The sequence below is a fragment of the Cryptomeria japonica genome, chromosome 5 (assembly GCF_030272615.1).
Source record: "Cryptomeria japonica chromosome 5, Sugi_1.0, whole genome shotgun sequence".
NCBI lineage: Eukaryota > Viridiplantae > Streptophyta > Pinopsida > Cupressales > Cupressaceae > Cryptomeria > Cryptomeria japonica.
In genome coordinates, this window is record NC_081409.1 from 290,278,389 (window position 1) to 290,297,995 (window position 19,607).

Consider the following 19,607-nt stretch of genomic DNA (forward strand, 5'->3'; position numbering starts at 1 on the left):
GCCTAATACTTAGGTGATTACTTGCAAAGAATATTTGGAAACACATAAATATGGGACTATGGAATATATATGTAGCAAGGAATTTCGCTAGGAATAATCTTTAGAAGCAAATAAAGTTGCAACACTAGAATCTCATGTACCCAAGAACAGTAACAAAATCAAGAAAATGAAGCTATGCAACAAGAGAAAGAAGCTAGAAACAAAGAATAAATCTTAAATGATCAAATATGATAAGGAAGAAAGAAAAAATATATTTCATTCTTTAGGAAAATGGGCAATGAAATGAAAAAATAGTTAGGAACAAGATATATAATTTGTTCAAATAGAGAAACCAACTTCCAAGAGGAATCATTTGTCTTCCCTTTATTCAAAAGGGAAACCAAGCTTATAGACTTTCTTCCATCCCATATTGCATCATTTTGTTAGTGACACAAGAATAGAATGGACCTCCATTTGATTATGACTACATCGTCCCATAAAAGTAGTTAAGAAAAATTGTTACAAACTTTGACTATAACAATCAATTCCATGAATCCCCATGACCCCTAAGTTACCCCTTGAAGATTCATTGGTATTCTTTAAAATAAAAATAAAATCATTAAGAGGGAGAGTTCTTACCAATCTTCTTGACCTACTTAATAGAAGTATGAGAGTCAAAAGGGGATAAACGATTCTTCAAGGTAAAGAAAGTTGACCTCAATAGTTTTCTTGATTGAAATCATCTTTTACAAAACTTAAATAAAAAATTTCAATACTCTTGGAAAGTCTATTGAAGAGAGGAATCAATAGACATGCAGAATTTTATTTACTAATGTCATACAAGAGAAATCCTCTCTTTGTGATATTATCCCAAGTAATGCATTTATTCTAATGTAATTGCAAAGAAAAAAACACATTTGAATTTATTCCAATTTTTACTCTACCAAGAAAAGTTTCCATGAAGACCTTTCTTTTCTTTAAGATTATAATTTTTACCTTTTTTGAAATTAAATTTAAATGTAAGTAAAAATCAATGAAATCGATTTTGAATAAATATTTTATTAAACTCTTTCCTCCAGTACTTTCTGATTTTTTTCTTTAATAAATATTAATAGATATATGCTCAACACTGAAGGAAGCGAGTTAGCCTGTAAATGACATGCAACTGCCGTGGAATCGTTCAGGGAAAAATATAAGATGTTGTTCTCTTATTTCTTATTTTAATTTATTGATTCATTTGCAATTGAACAAAATGCAAGGCTAAGATTCATTTTAAGGTAAAGACCGATTGGTGATCGTAAAATTCTGAAATAGATTGGTATTCATAAAATTCCAAGTTCATGGAAATTTCAGAGGCAAAAAAGAACACTCCTTAAAATGGGTATATGTGAAAATCCAAGAATCTATCAGCTACCAAAATCATTAAAAGATTGTAGACTTTGCATGGCGAGAAATAAGTGCCTGAATAATGTGCTCACTATGTGTACCCAACACTCGAACACATATATCTCTAGCTTGTGCCGCACAATACTCTACAGCCGATCCTTCACTACCAATCTGGTGCTTTAACCCTTCCAGCTGCTGGGCCACCATGGCAAGGGCTCGGAAGTCCCCTGGCACGGTACTTACAACGGCCTTCACTATTTCATCCACGGAATATAACTTGTCCCACTGCATTCCAGCCCAATATGCAGTCACATAGGACGCCCGAACCCAATTCTTTTCTTCGTCCTTCATTCTAGGGAACTTAGCCAGTATTTGCTCCAATTCTTTAGAGACCTGGGCAAATTCCGCAGACTTGGGAAGCTCCGCGGGAAAGTCTTGTCCTGCAGATCTTACGGCGTTGGTTTCCTCAAGGGCGTCATGGTGCAAAGCCTCAAACTGTGCATTCAAGCTCTCTAGAGCAGTGCTGATGGACTTCTCCACACTACAACGTTTGCAGTTACATTTGAAACCCCAGACCCCACAAAAGCCCTCTCTCTGCGGTTGGGGAAGCAGAGCGTCGAAGTAAGAGATGGTGATTTCTTCTCTCTTCTTGATGGGCTTTGCCGCATGCAAGAACATTGCGCTTCCTACATTCAATCTGGTTGCGTTGGGGAGGCATGAGTGATTGATAAACGATGGCAGCATCCACAGCCCGCTAAAACCCAACGACTCTTCATCTTCTCGGCGCTCCTCTCCAAATGTCTGGAACTCCCCGCCGAATGAGTTTCGGGAAACGATGTCTCTGATCCGCTGAAGATTGGGTTGGGGCAGCACCTCTGCTGTTACTCGGCGGCTTGTATGAAACGAATCCATGGCCGGCAATGAAGAGCGAACGTGTACAGAGCCATCGTCAAGCTCATAAAGCTGCTGGCGCAGTTTCTGAGATTTATTGGCAGCGTTAGAAACGGCGTCTACAAGATCTTCCTGCAAAGAGCCCTTTATTTCGTGGCTCTGATCGATCTCAAGACCTCTTACCCCGCCATTGACAATGAAAGCTGCGTTGCTCACCAATAAAAGCTCGCCGACGTCAATGTCTTTCGTAGCGAAGAGCCCGCGACCCCTGCGACCCCTGGTCTTCTTAATCTCCACATCCCCAACGAAGTCCTCAACCTCTGGAGGCGGCTGCTTTCCGAGCAAAAACTCTGAAATGTCGTACTCCCTGTGTTGGCTCCGAGCACAAGCGGCCTTCGACCGTCGCAGAGCATCTTCAATATCTACTTGCCCAAGGCTAAGCTCGACGGCCATTTGCAGAACCTGGCATGCCTGGTCATAACTTTTGAGGCTGTGCAGAGCACGGCCTTTTAAGAAAATTATCTTAAGATTCTCAGGATCGATCTCAAGACCCTCGTTGCAGACCTCCAACGCCCGCTCGAAATCACCCATCTGGAAGTGCGTCTCCGCTCGATTGAAAACCGTGAGCAGCCGCACTTTTCTACCCTTGTCGACACCATTGCCCTGGCGAGGCTCCTCCTCCACAACCATGGACGGAGACTGATTTTCACCTGGAACTTCCGCCATCCTCACTACATTGGCTGGGTTTTCTACCCTAATAGCGACGCTTCCGTCCAGGGTCTGCTTGAAGTAGGGCTCTTTGATCGCAACCTTGGCTCCTTTGGAGTATTTAGCTCTCAGCGCCGAAGGGGTTGACATTGAATTATAGATGCCCACTCTAACCGCAAGGCCTTGGTCGTCCTCGAGCACGGTCATGATGCCATTGATTTTGAAGGGGTTTACACAGAGGGTGCCGAAGAGGACCCGGCCATGATGGGTATGACCGACCTTTAACTCCCTGAGTCGGATGGGTGTGAGACCTTGCAGAGCCACCGTGGCCAAGGAAGCATTGGGCTCTGCAACAGACAAGGAAGAAGTGAGTAATCTTCCTGCAGCCCTACCGCTTCGTAAATGGCTATGGGTCCGAGCGGCCGTCTCATGTAGATGGACCAGAGTTCCCTTATGAAAATGCGCCCAAGCATCTTGTTCTGAGCAGAGCCCAGACATGGCGCTTGCCAGCTCCTGAATGTTATTCATGGTCGAACTTGGAAGTTGAAGCAATTCGACTCGCGGAAGTTTTACTTTGTTCCGAATTAGTGCGTAAATTTCCTTTATGAAACACTCCGGGAACGGTAACTTCCACAAGTGTCTGGTTTTAATTGGCCAACATTACCGCAATCTTTATCGAAACGGTAACTGAAGCACGTCGGCTTTGGGATATCATTGCAGCAGCTTTTCGAAGCGACCATTAATGGTGATAGCCAGTAACGTTATGGGTGTGTTGGAGATTCTGCCACATATTGGTACGTCTAAGAATTGTTTTATAAAGTTGTTTGATGTAATGCTGGGGTGTAAGTTACATTGGAGGTTGGTGCCATCATGCAGATAGAATGGATTTTATTCTCTCAAGTCAGCTGTATTGTTCTTTTTAATTTAATTAATAAATATCTAAAAGATCATTTGTAGACAAGAATTCTTAATTTTAATTATTTAAGAAGATTTGTTAAGGATATTTTCTTAATTTTAATTATTTAAGAAGATTTGTTAAGGTTTTTTCCTTAATGGATTAGTTTGGGAAAGGTTTTAGTACTAGCTTATATATCTTCACTTAGGCACTTTTTTTTTTTTTAAAGATATGTTCTTTCAATTTAGGCTACATCAACATTGAATAGATATCTTCCAAATAAAGACACTTCTTCCTGTAGTTTAGTTAATTGTTCAATTGTACAATCATTGGTTCCAAATTCCAAATGGATTGTAGTTATGAGAACAAATAGAAGAATTTGATTTTAAAAGTGTTCTTTTAAAAAGACTTTTTCCATTTAAATTTTGAAGAAAACTGTGTAAAATAATATCTAAATATGATCATATTGAATCATTTGCTCATGTTAGAAAGTCTTATTTTTAAAATACATTTTTCATTAGATTATAACTTAAAGGTCTCTATACATATCATGATATTACTTGTTTAAAATATCACACAAATTATTTATTTTTAAAAATTATGATGATTATAAATTGACTTTAATATGTGCATTATTTATTCATATAGCTTAATTATATTCTTTTGAATTTGAGAGAATAAAAAATTTAATTGCCAAGACCCAATCTATTCTAAAGAATTAATGCCCAAACTATAGAATTTATAAGAATAATTCTACCTTTGATACACTCGAGCTTATAGATGAATGATCATTCTCCTATAGCCTATTTTTTTCACATTACCTTCTTTTTCAATTGATAGGCTTAAACATATGCATATTGATTTTGAATAAGTTTTGACATTAATTTAAATTTATATTTCACTTATCATTTTTAATTTCTTTTTTAAATATTTTTTTGATAGAAAAATAAAGTCTTTTAATAATTTAAATGAAAGGAACATTTAATTTATAAATTAAATATTTATGATTTTTTTAATTATATTTTAATTTTATTTTTAAAAGTAACATTTCACTTTTAAAGTCATTTCAATATTTTATAGGTTTATACAAGTCATACAATCATTTCTAAATTTAATATCCACATTATTTGATTTTTTAGAGAACATGGATCTCAAATATTATGAAGAACAATTTTAACTGAAAAAAAAAATCTATTATACTTTTGAATCCTGCTAAATTAAGTAGATTGAATAAAATAATAATTACTAAGATTAAAATATTTTACATTTTTTAAAATAAAATATAACTAAATAATAAATAAAGATCAATTAAACTAATTTTAAATAGATATTTTATTAAACTATTTAATTTTAATATTTTTTATTATATACATTCCTTCAATGATTTATAACTTTATATATATATATAACAAAACTCAAAATCTTTTATAAAATTATAAATTTTTTTACATTAAATTAGTATTATTTTACATTTAGAAGTAGAATAAATAATAATTTTTAATAATAATTACAAATTTATATTATATTAATAATATTAAAATCATTACATTGTTTTATTATTGTAATATTAAATTATTTTAAAAAAATAATATAATATTATTGTGACAATTATAATAGAATAATGGTTTGTATCATACAATTCACTTGTATGCCAAAAACATAGGAAATAATGGATTAGTGTTGATATGCATGAGTGTAGGTATATGTTTTATTTGGTTTATATTTCCTATGTGTGTGGGAAGATATCGTAATGTGTGGAGTTTTATTTTGTTTGTTTATATTTTCTGTAGCAAGATACTTTAATATTCCCATTGAATGATAGTGATTAAGTTCATTGTGTAAATTTAATCTATGCACAAATAAAACTTTCATGGATGCCTGCGGTTGTAGTATTACGCCTCTCGACGTAAAAAGATAATTTTTTTTGGAAAAATTTATGGGATCTTCATCCTCCAATCCTATTAGTCTTTCCTCATCTCCAATCCTAAAGTGAAGTTTTTCAAGCATTGAGGTGGTCTAAAGTTGAAGATTTTAAGATTTACATTTGTTTGGGAAGATCCTAGATATATCATTGGAAGGATCCTAATATTTGGCCTAGAGGAGGTTCATTAATAACTAGGGCTTCTATTTTTACTATCAAGCCTTGTTTGTATTTAGAGGAAATTGACTACTCTTAGATAGAAATTTTGTCCAGTGGAGAAAATTTTAAAATAAATTAAGATAGGCTAAATGTAATCTTTTTTATTACTATTAAGTTAAAATAAATGCCTCACTCTCATTAGGGATTTATTGGTCTCTATAGGTGTGTCTTCAATGGCAATCATGGAGAATATTTTGCACATTTCTTCTTTCAATGTCCTTTTTCCTTAGAAATATGGAAATTATGGTGGAAAATGTTAAATAGGCCTATTATTCATGCCACTTCTTTATCTAAGTTTGAGGCAACCATGGGTCGTCCTCTTATGCCAATTTTTTTCTAGTTGTTGCTGGGATCTTAGTTCTAATTTTATTCTCTAAAAGGTCTAGATAGAGAGGAATCACTAGATTTTCCAAGATCATCATAATCTTATCATTCAAGTTTGGTAGAAGATAAATATTTTGATCAAAGGAAGTATCATGCCAAATGATCTATTGAAGAATTATATTGCCTTTTGAATCTTATATTTCATGATTCTAGGGATCTCCCCCTCATCTCCTTCTCATATTTAAAGGGTGGTATGTTACAAACTACTAAGAAGGAAACATGATTTGTAAGTGGTCTCCTTTCTATTGATTTTTTTTAAATTAATATTGATGGATGTTCAAAGGGTAACCCTTTTCATGTAACATACATTTGTAGGACACAAACAAAGGAGCTCTATGGTTGTTGAAAACTTGAATGGGAATAGAGTTGAAAATTTTGAAGTAAGTGTTTCAATAAAACTCATGATAAAAAAATGAAAAATTCATTATAAAAGACCTCTTTAAAATTTCAATCAATTGATGCAAATTATTAATAAGTTTTTGATTAAGATAAATGAGTTTTACGGGGACCCAAAACCCAAATCCAGCAGAAAAAATAGAACCAATAGCGATCTAGAGTTTAAACAACAGCCAAACGGCTACAAAAATAGGGGATACACCCCACAGTTCTTAACAAAAACAACAAAAATAGAGAAAAACAACAACTACCAAAAAAAATAAGCTAGCCAAGAGCTTTCATGAACTCAGTATATTTCTGAATTATATTCTTGTTAATGGGTGAACTCACAATAATGGTTCCCACTTTTTTGCCACTTTTGACATTGAGATGAACATTTTTAAAATAATCTTCAACTTTCGAGAACTATAAATTTTAAACTATTAAAAAATTGAAGATGATGTAAATTAGTGATTTGTAGCATTTTGTCTGTAGATTCTATATTTTTTTTTTTCAAATTTTTTTGAAGGATTTTTTTCAAATTTTTCCATCTCCCTCAAAAAGTAGTTTTTTTACAACAAACTACATTTTTTAAGAGTGGTGTGCCTCTCGAAACACATAATTTTTTTTCTATAAATGATAAAAACTCAATTTTTTAGAATTTTAGTTTGTAACATCAATATCCAGGGCTTGCAGTTGGTTTGATAGTGATATGTTGAATATTTTTCATTTTATTAAGTTTTGAAGTCCGACTAGTCATAATTCAAACATAGGTTTAAGTTTGAACACATAACTTGTTCTATATATATCGAAATTCAATTTTTTTTTGTTAGAAAGAACACATCAATACCTGGGGCATAGATATTTTTGAGAATTTTTTTGAATTAGTTTCCTATTTTTCCCAATGTGTTGAACAAAGAAGTTCATGTTCGGTGAAGAACCAATATTCCATAAAATTAAAAAAATAAGAACATAATAAATTCACAATGTAATAAAACTATACTCATTGGAAAGCTTGCTCCAAGTAATACCATCTAATATTTTTGGGTTATCAAGATTATTTCATTTGTGCCTTGAACCAGAATCCGAAGGCAAAAATTCCTCAGAACTCTGAAATTTTTTTGGGAGAGACCTCTAACAAGAGGGTTTGAATGAACAATGGTTCGAGTGAAGGGGAGTCTGCTCAAACCCTAAGGGGTTCAAGCGGACCCCCCTTCGCTCGAACCCCCAGAAAAAATTATGACGCACACATTTATGTAACGGTTGGGTTCGAATGAACCCAACCTTTTCTAACTGTCAACGTTCATTCGAACCCTGGCCAACTCAAATTTTTTTTTTTACATTTTAGTAGAGTCATATAAATATACATAATTTTTTTCATTTTTTAACACACAAATGATTAAAATAATTCGCATTTTTGGATGAAAGAAGACATTTGAAAATTATTTTGAGGGCAATAATCTGAAGATATTTGAAGAAAAGCATGGGGAACAAGAAGAGAAGACAAAATAAGACTTCAAGGAATTATTCTCCCGAAACAGAACAAAGATATCGAGAACAAAGAAGGCAAAGATATCATGATGCAAGTATGTATTTTAATTTTTATTTCTATTTAATTTTTATATGTATTACGTACCAAAAATTGTGTTTATTTGTTAGTATTAGTTAAATATTTTTTATCTAATATTTTTAATGAAAATTAATTTAAATAATATTAATTAAATTAATTTAATTTATATAATAATTCTATCTTAATTAATTCTAAATGATGTTATTTTTATTAAATTAATTGGAAATAGTAGGATAAAAAATAATATAGTAGGATTAAAAATAATCTCATTTTAATTGGAAAGAATAATTAATTTGAAATAATATGTGTATTTGCAAATTTCAAATTCTATTAACTTGCTTGTTGTGTAATTGACTTTTTCTCCTATATAATTAAGTCCATTTAGAATAGATCATGGTTTTAATTTAAAATTTTGATATTTAGGACCCCTCTCTTTCCCATTTATTATTTATAATTTATAATTTAATTTAGGGTTAAGTGCACCAAGATGGTGAACAGAAAAGTGGCCACATGCCAAAAAAAACCAAATTTTTCATAACTCGTGCAGGTTCTAAAAATTCAAAAATGTGCTAGGCTTGGTAACATGAAGCCTAGAGAAAAACAATTTAAAAAACCAAAAGTTCCTCGAAATCCCTCAAAATACTCAAAAAGTTGCTCCTCAATAACCACCGCCACCCCGAAACCCTCCACGTCCTCCATTAGATCATGTAGATGCCACACAAGAGGATCTCATCAATCGCCTTACACAAAATAGTGCCCAAATTTCTATATTGGTGAATAGGTTGAGGTCCTCTAGCCTTGAGCACCACTCAACCCTCGCAAGAACACTAGAAACAATGGCTAATAGTGCAAATGAGGTATCTAGGGAGGTTACAAAATGGGGTTCATGGAGGGATTGATTTCAAACGTTTTATGCAGATGGGTTGTCATATGATCAAGTGAAGAAAAAGGGCATAGGTAAAGCTGACATATGTGCTCTTTTCACTAATCATATTACCAGTAACAACCTAGAACTAAATACGACTCAGTTTCCTATACATTGGTGTGTTCATGCTAGGCTGAAAGAAGCTTTTTTGGATAGGTGGTATAGGGTCTTTGACCAACCACCTTGTAATAATTGGGAGGTGTCACTATATTTTTTGCGAAAGTTGTATTGTGAGTTTATCCTCGGCGAGAAGCCAAATTACTTTGACATCTAACAATATCAAGGTAGAGGGAGAGGCTCTGTGCAGGATAGACCTGGGGCCCATAGGGTGGTAGAGCCACAACATAGGAGGCATACAACTCCTAAACCCATGGTTCATGTCATTGTCCCTATATCCTTGAAGGAGTCTATGGAATTATAGACTCTTCAGGCAACTACATCATTGACTAATGTCATTGTTTAGCATGGCACATAGTTGGTCGGAGCAAAGGATGTACCAACACCTATGGAACCTCCTTCATTAGTGGCACCTCCTTCATTAGCAACACCTCCTTCCTTAGCAATACCTCCTTCATCAGTAGCACCTCATGCATCATTTGGCACGAGCCAGCCCATTTAGCATATGTGCCCCACCTGCCAGGGTGTATGCTCCGGTGTAGACACTGACGCGGATGAGGATGGTTTGACATCTCATTCGTGTACATGTTGTGGGAATAGATGGCATGCTTCCACTGTAGAGGATGTGGCCCTCACCAATGAACTGATCAATATGTTGTACCCTCTCTATCAGACACAGGTGCATTTAATTATGTTTATGACATGTTATCAGTTAAGTGACTAAATCTTATAAAAAAGAAATGAATTTTTATTTTTAGAACAATTTAAAGTGACATATAAATAACATGCATCGCAGGGTGCAGTAGGTGGTGGGAGTACACCACATACTTTTCAGTCAACTCCACGGTCATGAGTAGTTTCGCCACCAGAGGTAAAGATTTGTAAATTTGTTAAAAATATAATAATACATTGGTTTCAAAATATCTTTTGTTAATTATATGTATCATTACTTGGTATTTTATAGGGCTCATCAACGGCTGAGATGTCCCAACTTGATGATATCACGCTTTCGGCCATTGACTTTGGCCAAGATAGCTATGCGGTACCATTTCGATTTATATATTTCTGACTTAAGTGATATATTAGATACATGCTCTTTTCCCTTATGTTAATTTTTTTCCATTAGTTTACCCCACCTGCCTCGAGGAAATCTTGTGTGAGAAAGCCATCCTCTAGCACTCTGAGGCAAAAAAAGATATCCTCTCAGACACCCAAATGACAGAAGGTAATTCAATACAATTTAAATTCATTTGTTGAAATGTATTATGATTAAACATGTATATGTAGATATTGATAAATGCACTTAATTTATTTGTTCTATATACAAAAACATATTGGGTTTACGAAATTAATGAATGCACCTGATGTCGATGAGGTTCAGCAGAGGGAAGAGGTGATATCTTCATATTCACTTTGGATTGCATTATTCCTTGTTTGAAATAACTAAATCCTTTTATGTCTATATCATATGTTATCATTTTTCATACAGGAAATGGTAATAGTTGCATCAGTTTTGACTAGGCCTCCTAAGGCTATAGGAGAACTATACGAGGCTTCGGTGTGCATTTGTTCTATATATATTAAAATATTTGTTTAATCTAGTTTGTCAACAACTTTGGGTTATTAACTTGTATGATTGTCTTTAACCTATTACAGGCCCCTTCCAAACTTCCTACTGTTATTCTACCATTCCATTTCAGTAGAAGTCCTACACGTATATTATGGCATCCAACACGGCCAAGGGAAAAGGTATGTCTGTCTTAGATCAACTCCTTTTCACTAAGTGCACAATAGAGGAAACCATCTAGTTAACTCCTTTTGGATCACTTACCATGGATATAGGAAATGGTCATAGCTGATTCATCTATGACTTTGCCTCCTATGACCACAACACATCCATCTGAGGCTCCGGTAAGCTTTAGTTTTTTAGTCTATTCATTTTTAGTTATTATGTGTTATTTGACATATATGTTATTAACATGTATTAATGTTGTTTTACCAGTTACAGCCTCCTTCAATACATCACATGGATCCTCAGCCTCACCCAATTGTAGAAGATAGAGATGAGGTAATCAACATTTCAACTTCAAACAATTTAGAGTTCAATATTTAGTTATTTTGATGTTATATTGAGAAAATATATTTGATTCGACATTTGAATTATCCTTGTGCAGCCACCTGCAGATCCATGTATTGCTTCGAAGAGGCTCGATTTTGATGATCCGCCACAGTCATAGATATTGATAGAGACATATAGTTAGAGTTGTGGTCATTGAAGGACCAATTTTTTTATATATTCAACATTTATATATGTATATATCGACTTTGACAGACATGGCACATGCCACATTTTTGTAACTATTATTGATTTGGCATCTATGCCATTTTTTGATATGTACACGATTATTGTTCATTTTGATATATATGAAACTTGATATTCGATCCAATTTGTTCATTAATATATATGAAACTTTACATTCTTAAAACTTAGTTATTTGCTATTGAAATGTGATCAAACTTGTTCATTGTGTATATGTCTTGAAATGTGATCCAATTTGTTCATTACTTGTAACTCATATGGCGTATAATTTTAAATTATCTATTGCTCATATTGTGTATACCCAAGTAATGACACCGGTAATGCTGATATTGTGTATTTTGATTGAGTGAATTTTCTTTGAGTCCTTCGTGCATGAAGAGATTGGAGTGAAGTTATTATTTCATAAACTCGTGCTTATGGAGCAAATCTCATCATTTCAAGAACCAATTAAGACAATATTTGAGCACACAAAGCAGATTTGAAATTTATCTAAGGATGAGTCGGCTTAGGTAGGGTTTTCATTTAAATTTTATTCCATAACGAGTCGGCCTTAGGGTAAGAGACACACCTATTCATCCAAATTTCCTATAATAGAAGAGTTGAAGAACTTATGTACAATCTATGTGAACCTATGGGGTCATGTTGTCGCTGCCTAAAACCGCCTCTCTCAATTTTGAACAACTCAATTCCATTTTCTTGTGGTGATATTTTTTCTGTCGCATAAAAAACCATAAAAAACCATCAGTGAGAGGTGGCAAAATAGTGCATCTTTCGCTCTACTTATCGTGGGAACAAATTGTCAATGCGAGCATGTCCAGGAGGCCGATTTTATGCTAGGTGTTCCCTTGTCTCTCTCCCCAAGACATTTGATCATTTCGAGCCACCTTGTAGCGACGTTTTCCCTTGAGCACTCAAAGTGAAAAAAAGGGTCAAACTTTGACATCGCGTAACTCGGAGACCGTGGCACTTATGGATGATCCATTTGAACCTATGGGGTCATGTTGTCTCTACCTAAAAAGGCCTCTCTCAGTTTTAGAATAACTTGATTTCATTTTCTTGTGGTGATATTTTTTCTGTCGCATCAAAAAACGTCAATGAGAGGTGGCAAAATAGTGCATCTTTCGTTTTGTTTGTCATGGGAATGAACCATCAGTGCGAGTGTGCCTAGGTGGCCAGGTTTACACTAGGTGTTCCCTTGTCTCACTCCCTAAGAGGTGCGATCATTCCAAGCCACCTCATAGTGACATTTTCCATTGAGTGCTCAAAGTGGAAAAAATAGTCAAACTTTGATGTCACGTAACTCGGAGACCGTGACACTTATGGATGATCCGTTTGAACCTATGGGGTCATGTTGTCACTACCTAAAAAGGCCTCTCTTAGTTTTAGACAACTCGATTCCATTTTCTTGTGGTGATATTTTTTTCTGTCACATCAAAAACCGTCAATGAGAGGTGGCAAAATAGTGCATCTTTCATTCTACTTGTCGTGGGAATGAACCCTCAGTGCAAGCATATCTAGGTGGTTGGTTTTACACTAGGTGTGCCCTTGTCTCACTCCCCAAGATTTCCGATCATTCTGAGCCACCTTGTAGCGATGTTTTCCCTTGAGCACTCAAAGTGGAAAAAATGGTCAAACTTTGACATTGCGTAACTCGGAGACCATGGCACTTATGGATGATCTGTTTGAACCTAAGGGGTCTTGTTGTTTCCTCCTAAAAAATTCTCTCTCGGTTTTGGGAAACTCGATTCCTTTTTCTTTTGGTGATATTTTTTCTGTCGCATCAAAAACCATCAGTGAGAGGTGGCAAAATAGTGCATCTTTCATTCTGCTTGTCGTGGGAATGAACTGTCAGTGTGAGCACATTCAGGTGGTTGGGTTTATGGTAGGTGTACCCTTGTCTCCCTCCCCAAGATGTCCAATCATTCTGAGCCACCTCGTAGCAACGTTTTCCCTTGAGCGCTCAAAGTGGAAAAATGGTCAAACTTTGACGTCGCGTAACTTGGAGACTGTGGCACTTATGTATGATCTGTTTGAACATATGGGGTTTTTTTATCGATGCCTAAAAAATCCTCTTTCGGTTTCTCTCAACTCGATTCCTTTTTCTTGTGGTGAGATTTATTCTGTTGCATCAAAAACTATCAGTGAGAGGTGGCAAAATAGTGCATCTTTTATTCTGCTTGTCATTGGAACCAACCATCAGTGCGAGCACATCCAAGTGGCCAGATTTAGACTAGGTGTGCCCTTGTCTTGCTCCCCAAGACCTCTAATCGCTCTGAGCCACCTCGTAGTGACGTTTTCCCTTGAGTGCTCAAAGTGGAAAAAATGGTCAAACTTTGACTTCACATAACTCAGAGACCATGGGACTTATTGATGATCCATTTGAACCTATGGGGTCATGTTTTCACTTCCTAAAAAGGCCTCTCTCGGTTTCAGACAACTTGATTCTATTTTCTTGTGGTGAGATTTTTTCTGTCGCATCAAAAACCGTCAGTGAGAGGTGGCAAAATAGTGCATCTTTCATTCTTCTTGTCATGGGAACGAATTGTCAGTGCGAGCATGTCCGAGTGGCCGGGTTTACACTAGGTGTGCACTTGTCTCACTCCCCAACATGTCAGATTGTTTTGAGCCACCTCGTAGCGACGTTTTCCCTTGAGCGCTCAAAGTGGAAAAAATGGTCAAACTTTGATGTCGCGTAACTCAGAGACTGTGGCACTTATGGATGATTCGTTTGAACCTATGGGGTCATGTTTTTTCTTCCTAAAAAGGCCTCTCTCGATTTTGGACTATTCCTACTAGCCATTCAAATCAAGTAATTCAACAATAACTCAAAACTTTCCCAAAACACATGGAAAAAAATTTGCATATTCAGATACCCATTTGCAAGTTATTTAACATATGTCAGAATCAGACTCAGTTATTTATAATCAAATAGTAAAAATTTATAATCAAATGGTACAAGTTTATTACAAATGTATTTATAATCAAATGGTACAAATTTGGGCTCTCAAAATTTGCAAATCAGCCCCATGGACACTCTCATATATAAAATTTTGCATCTAAATATGCAAATTAAAACTCTTTGTTGTTTTTTTATATAAAGATTAGCATCTAGATATGCACATTACAACTCATTGTTGTGTTTTTATACAAAATTTAGCATCTAGATATGCACATTACAACTCATTGATGTTTTTATATACAAAATTTGGCATCTACATATGCACAGTACAACTCATATGCATGTAGAGCACACCCAAAAAAGCGAAGTTACAATGTTTCACAAAATATATATACAAAATTATCAAAATTATTCTAGCATATTGTAGAATTATTCTTCTAGATGGCCCAAAATCAATCAAGTGAACCTTCTAGATCAGCTCTAGCCCTTAGTGTCTCAAGTATTGCCTCTTGGTCTGATTCACGAACTTTCCACAAATCCTTGTTAAGAGGTCTACCATGATATTTATTCAAATGAATATTTGTTGCAACAACAAGGTTTGAGTAATGAAGAATATTTCTATGTGTCTCAAAGTCCTTAAACAACCAGGCATTAGAATTTTTGATAGGGTACCTACATTTTATAGAAGGATAATTTAATGCCAAGATCAATACAATGACTGCTAAATAAATGAGTTTAAGAGGTCTCAATACAACTCGACACTAAAATGGTACCTTCTAAGCCATGTCCCTGTCACAACAATGGATCCTATTGGGTACTGAATACCCTCTCCATCAACCACTGAAGAAGTCAAATTTTTTTCGGCCTCAATACAACGACACAAAAAGTTATATGTTCCTTCTTTGTTGTTCTCATCTGCAATAACTGCATATACATGACCTACATTTAATAGAAGGATATAAGTTAATACCAAAATCAACATAAGTTAATACTAATAAATTAAGCTTAAAATTGTAGCAAATTGCAACCCTTTACCTGGTTCAACTATGTCTGATACATGGTCAAAACCCACTGAGGCTTCAATCTGGTTCATTTGTAGTGCTCTAGGAAGTTGATATGTATCTAGGGTTTGCAAAGGTCTACAAGACCATTGGTCAACCCACTCTTTTGATTCACATTCATCCCACACAAAATGCATACACGAAGAGCAAAAGCATGCAATCTATCTAGTATAAATAACTAGTGATGTTGCATTTGAACTTCTAAATGAATGCATGTCACTTGATCCAGTAAGTGTATAACAATTTAGATAGTTTTCAATGTTAGATTCACTTATTAGCCAAAAATATCTAGAAACCATAGACTTGCCTCCATTACCTGGTCCCATCGTAGAGTTACACCATTGCACAATTGTTTTTGCATCTATTAACATTGCACCACCTTCGTACTTCAATTCCTATCTAGTAAGAGCTCTTTTCACACATGCTCCCACACCATCATGCTCTACCTTTCCATGCCCTACCTCAATGAAATTCCAAAAATCTTGCACACCACTTGTCACATGCATCCTAGTCAACCATTCTTGAATTGTGTGGTGCAATTGTCCGACCATATTAAGTGTTGGTTGTATCTTATATCTCTTTCCCTTAAACTATCATAGAAGACTGTAAAGAATCCTCGCACAAACTCTAAGGAATGAGTACGGTCATCGCTGATATAGAAGTGATATTCGCTTATAAAAATTTTGTCCTCCTCGGTGCTATCATGTGCGTGCATGAATGCTATGTGTACAAAAATTGAAACTTGTGTAGAGTGGTAATACATAGATTGTACTTCATTTGGCTTTAGTGTATAATTATTAGCAAAATCAATGACAAAGACAATAGTGCCGAGAGGGAAAGTGTCCTTACACAACTTGAATTGCTCATCTAACCACCTAGCTCTATGTGTGTGACCTATATACTCATACACTAGTTTCTCTTGAAACATCTTCATAAAATCAGCTACGCATATATCCCTTTTCACTAACTCACACCTCTTTAATTCTTTTCCATCTTTAACATTATATGTGACTGACTTATATTTTCCAATAGAAACTAGTTCCTTACCAATTTCATGTGTGCTATCCAGATGTAGGCATCTATGCAACTATTTCAAACCGCCACATGTAGGACAAAAACCTCTCAAACACATAATCTTATAGTAAATGCACCCGTCATCTTGTTTACATAGTACACTTGAAATAAATTCTCTCAGTGACTTAGGAAGTGCTTGTAGACCAAATTCATGCAAAACATCATTACTGTGCAAAGTACAACATATATAGCGATAAATATCATAATGCATGAAAAATTCAACATGGACTCTACAACAACATGTAGTATGTGCATGATTAATATTAACATAAAATGGTTTTGTCATCTCAAAAAATCTTTGACTAATTTTAATCTGAGGAAAGCTTTGAAGAAACCTTTCATAAAATTGTGTTTGAGTGGTATCTAAATAGTGTTTTGGATGTGGCTCGTGATTACTAATTCCAATTCGCCTTCTAAGAACATCTCTTTGGTTGGGTGAAACCCTTGTGTTGTCATGCCAATATTTCTCAATTAACATTCTTAGTGCATCAACAACAACCTTATCCTTGCGTGGGAGTCTACCCGAGAATCCCCAAAGAGAATTATTGTTAGGATCCTCGATTTTCTCTCACCTCTCTAAGGCATAGTGTAATGTGGTTCTAATTATCCTTAATGACTTCCTTGTTTTTCTTATTAAATGAGATTTTTTCATTTTCTTTCCCATTATGGTTGATGTGAGGACACGACAAGTAACATTAGCATCTTTAGTGCGTGATTTCGAACCAATGGCTTGGTATACATCAAAAAGATTTCTCGCAATGGTTCTTTCACTATTATTTTCGGATTTTCTTAACCCCAAAATTTTCATTGTCTCTCTAAATTTCAGATATTTAATCATTTCAACAACTAATTGGCATCTTCCACTTTGATTTAAGTTTTCAAAATAGTTATTCCAAATTCTTTCAGAAATTTTATCATGCATTGGCTTCACAATATTTTCATCAATATCTATTAGGAACTTTGGTTTTCTACGAATTATTCTAAGAGGTGTTAAGATTGATGCATGCTCTTCATTTTCATTAGGTGCATTATGTGCATTGATCACATCAAATTCAAATGGTATATCTTCTTCAATTTCATTAACATGTACATTCACGAATCATTTTCAAATGGTGTATGTTCATTGCATTCATTGTGTGCATTCATCATATGCATTTGAATTGGTGTATGTTGATCATTTTGATTTCGTGCATTCATCATATCAATTTCAATTGTTGAATCTTTATCACTTTCATTAGATGCATTAGATGATGTACCTTCACGTAATATCCTCATACGCTCCTTTTGTCTTTCCTTTGTTACCTCTCTTTGTTCATTTGTTCCTCTATTTTTCTTTCCCATTGTCCTACACATAACATCATGATGAAAATCCATAATCAAATAGAAAAAAAACAACAAATGATCATCATTTTGTTCTGATTAATAAGAAAAACAAGTTTTCAAGACCCAAAACCTTTAACAAAGGAGATTAAAAAATATCATCATAGAAAATCCAGACCATATAAAAATGGCTTACAAAATGACTGGCAATAAAGCCAGTAAATAGAAAGGACAACAAAATATAGAAACAACAAAACAACAGAAACAAGGAAAACACTGCAGAGTTATAGAGTCTTCGGGAGGTCCTCCGCCTTAATCACCAGCTGGTCGTAGTTGGCCACAATAGCTTTGAGTTCATCTAGGTCCTTATTTGGCTTCTTCTCCTTCTTTTTACCTCTGGTTCTTGTTCTAGGTCCTTGAACATCTCCTATGCCTTCAGTGTCAGGGTCAATTTCCAGGGTGTCTTTCTCCTCATCCAATTTGTTGATGAGGATTTTGGTATTGCCAGTAGAGACCTTCAAAATGTTTAAGCTTTGCTCTGCGATACTTTTGAGACATTCCTCAATTTTGCTCACTTTACTGATAGTTTCCAACATTGTTTGATCCATAGCATTAGCATTTTCTTTCCTCTCAATCAGGTCTTTCTCGATTTGCTCAAATCTGGGGTTTAAGGAGTCTCTTATAATTTTAGCTTTAGCAGCAGTTTTGGTCAAATCTTCCATATAATCTGCCATAGTCTTCCCTTCGCTAGTGCTGATAGTTTCTAGAATCTGGATTTTTTTTTTGAGCTTCTTGTTGTCCTCCACAACTTTCTTGTAACTGGTGATTAACCATTCCATGGTGTCCATAAAACCTTTCATAGCAGAGTTGTCATGTTCCTTATTTGGGGTGTCACCAACAGTGGCTTTATCTTCATCCCTATGTACTTCCCCAATGGTCACCTCCAAGTTCTGGTCAGCTTCTGAAATCTTTTTCTACTTTTGTTCCTCCGGCTCCTTCACATTCTCTTCCTTTCTCTTTTGTTTGTTTCTGGTCTGAATATGGACTTTAGTTTTCTTTTAAATTTTTTTATAATCTAAAGTAATAATAATAAAATAAAAAAACCAAAATACAAGACAAATCAATCATGATCAAAGCAAAAAAACAACAAATGATCATGATTTTGTTATAATCTAAAGTAACAATGATAAAATAACTTAAAAAACAATCCAATATACGAGACAAATTAATCATTCCAAAGAAAAAGTGACAAAAGAATATGAAAACCTGACTATTACTGTCCTAGAAAATCATGTGCAAAAGCAGTGGGGCCTTCAAACAACTTGCAATGCTGGTTTTTAGGCTGTTGGGACTAAAATATATTAAGATTTTCCCATAACCCGTATGGGTTATGGAAAATTTTATGTGAACGTTCACAATTTCTCATAACCTGTATGGGTTATGTAGAACTAGAATTTTTGGCCTTAGTTCTACATAACCCGTACAGGTTATGTAGAACTAGGAAAAGGAGAGGGAGAGAGGAAGGGAGAGGGAGATTGGGAAAAGGAGAGAGAGAGAGAGAGA

At 34.9% G+C, this 19,607-nt stretch overlaps 1 protein-coding gene across 1 annotated transcript; it reads right to left on the bottom strand.

The window, feature by feature from the left end:
- Window positions 1-1,401: 1,401 nt before the first annotated feature.
- LOC131045803 (methyltransferase FGSG_00040-like) lies at window positions 1,402-3,492 on the bottom strand. Its single transcript, XM_057979463.2, has one exon. It carries the CDS (start codon window positions 3,490-3,492, stop codon window positions 1,402-1,404), a length of 2,091 nt encoding a protein of 696 aa, XP_057835446.2.
- Window positions 3,493-19,607: the final 16,115 nt, after the last annotated feature.

What these genes read in the sequence shown, in the direction of transcription:
- LOC131045803 (XM_057979463.2), bottom strand. Translation starts at nt 3,492, where the DNA reads ATGAATAACATTCAGGAGCTGGCAAGCGCCATGTCTGGGCTCTGCTCA.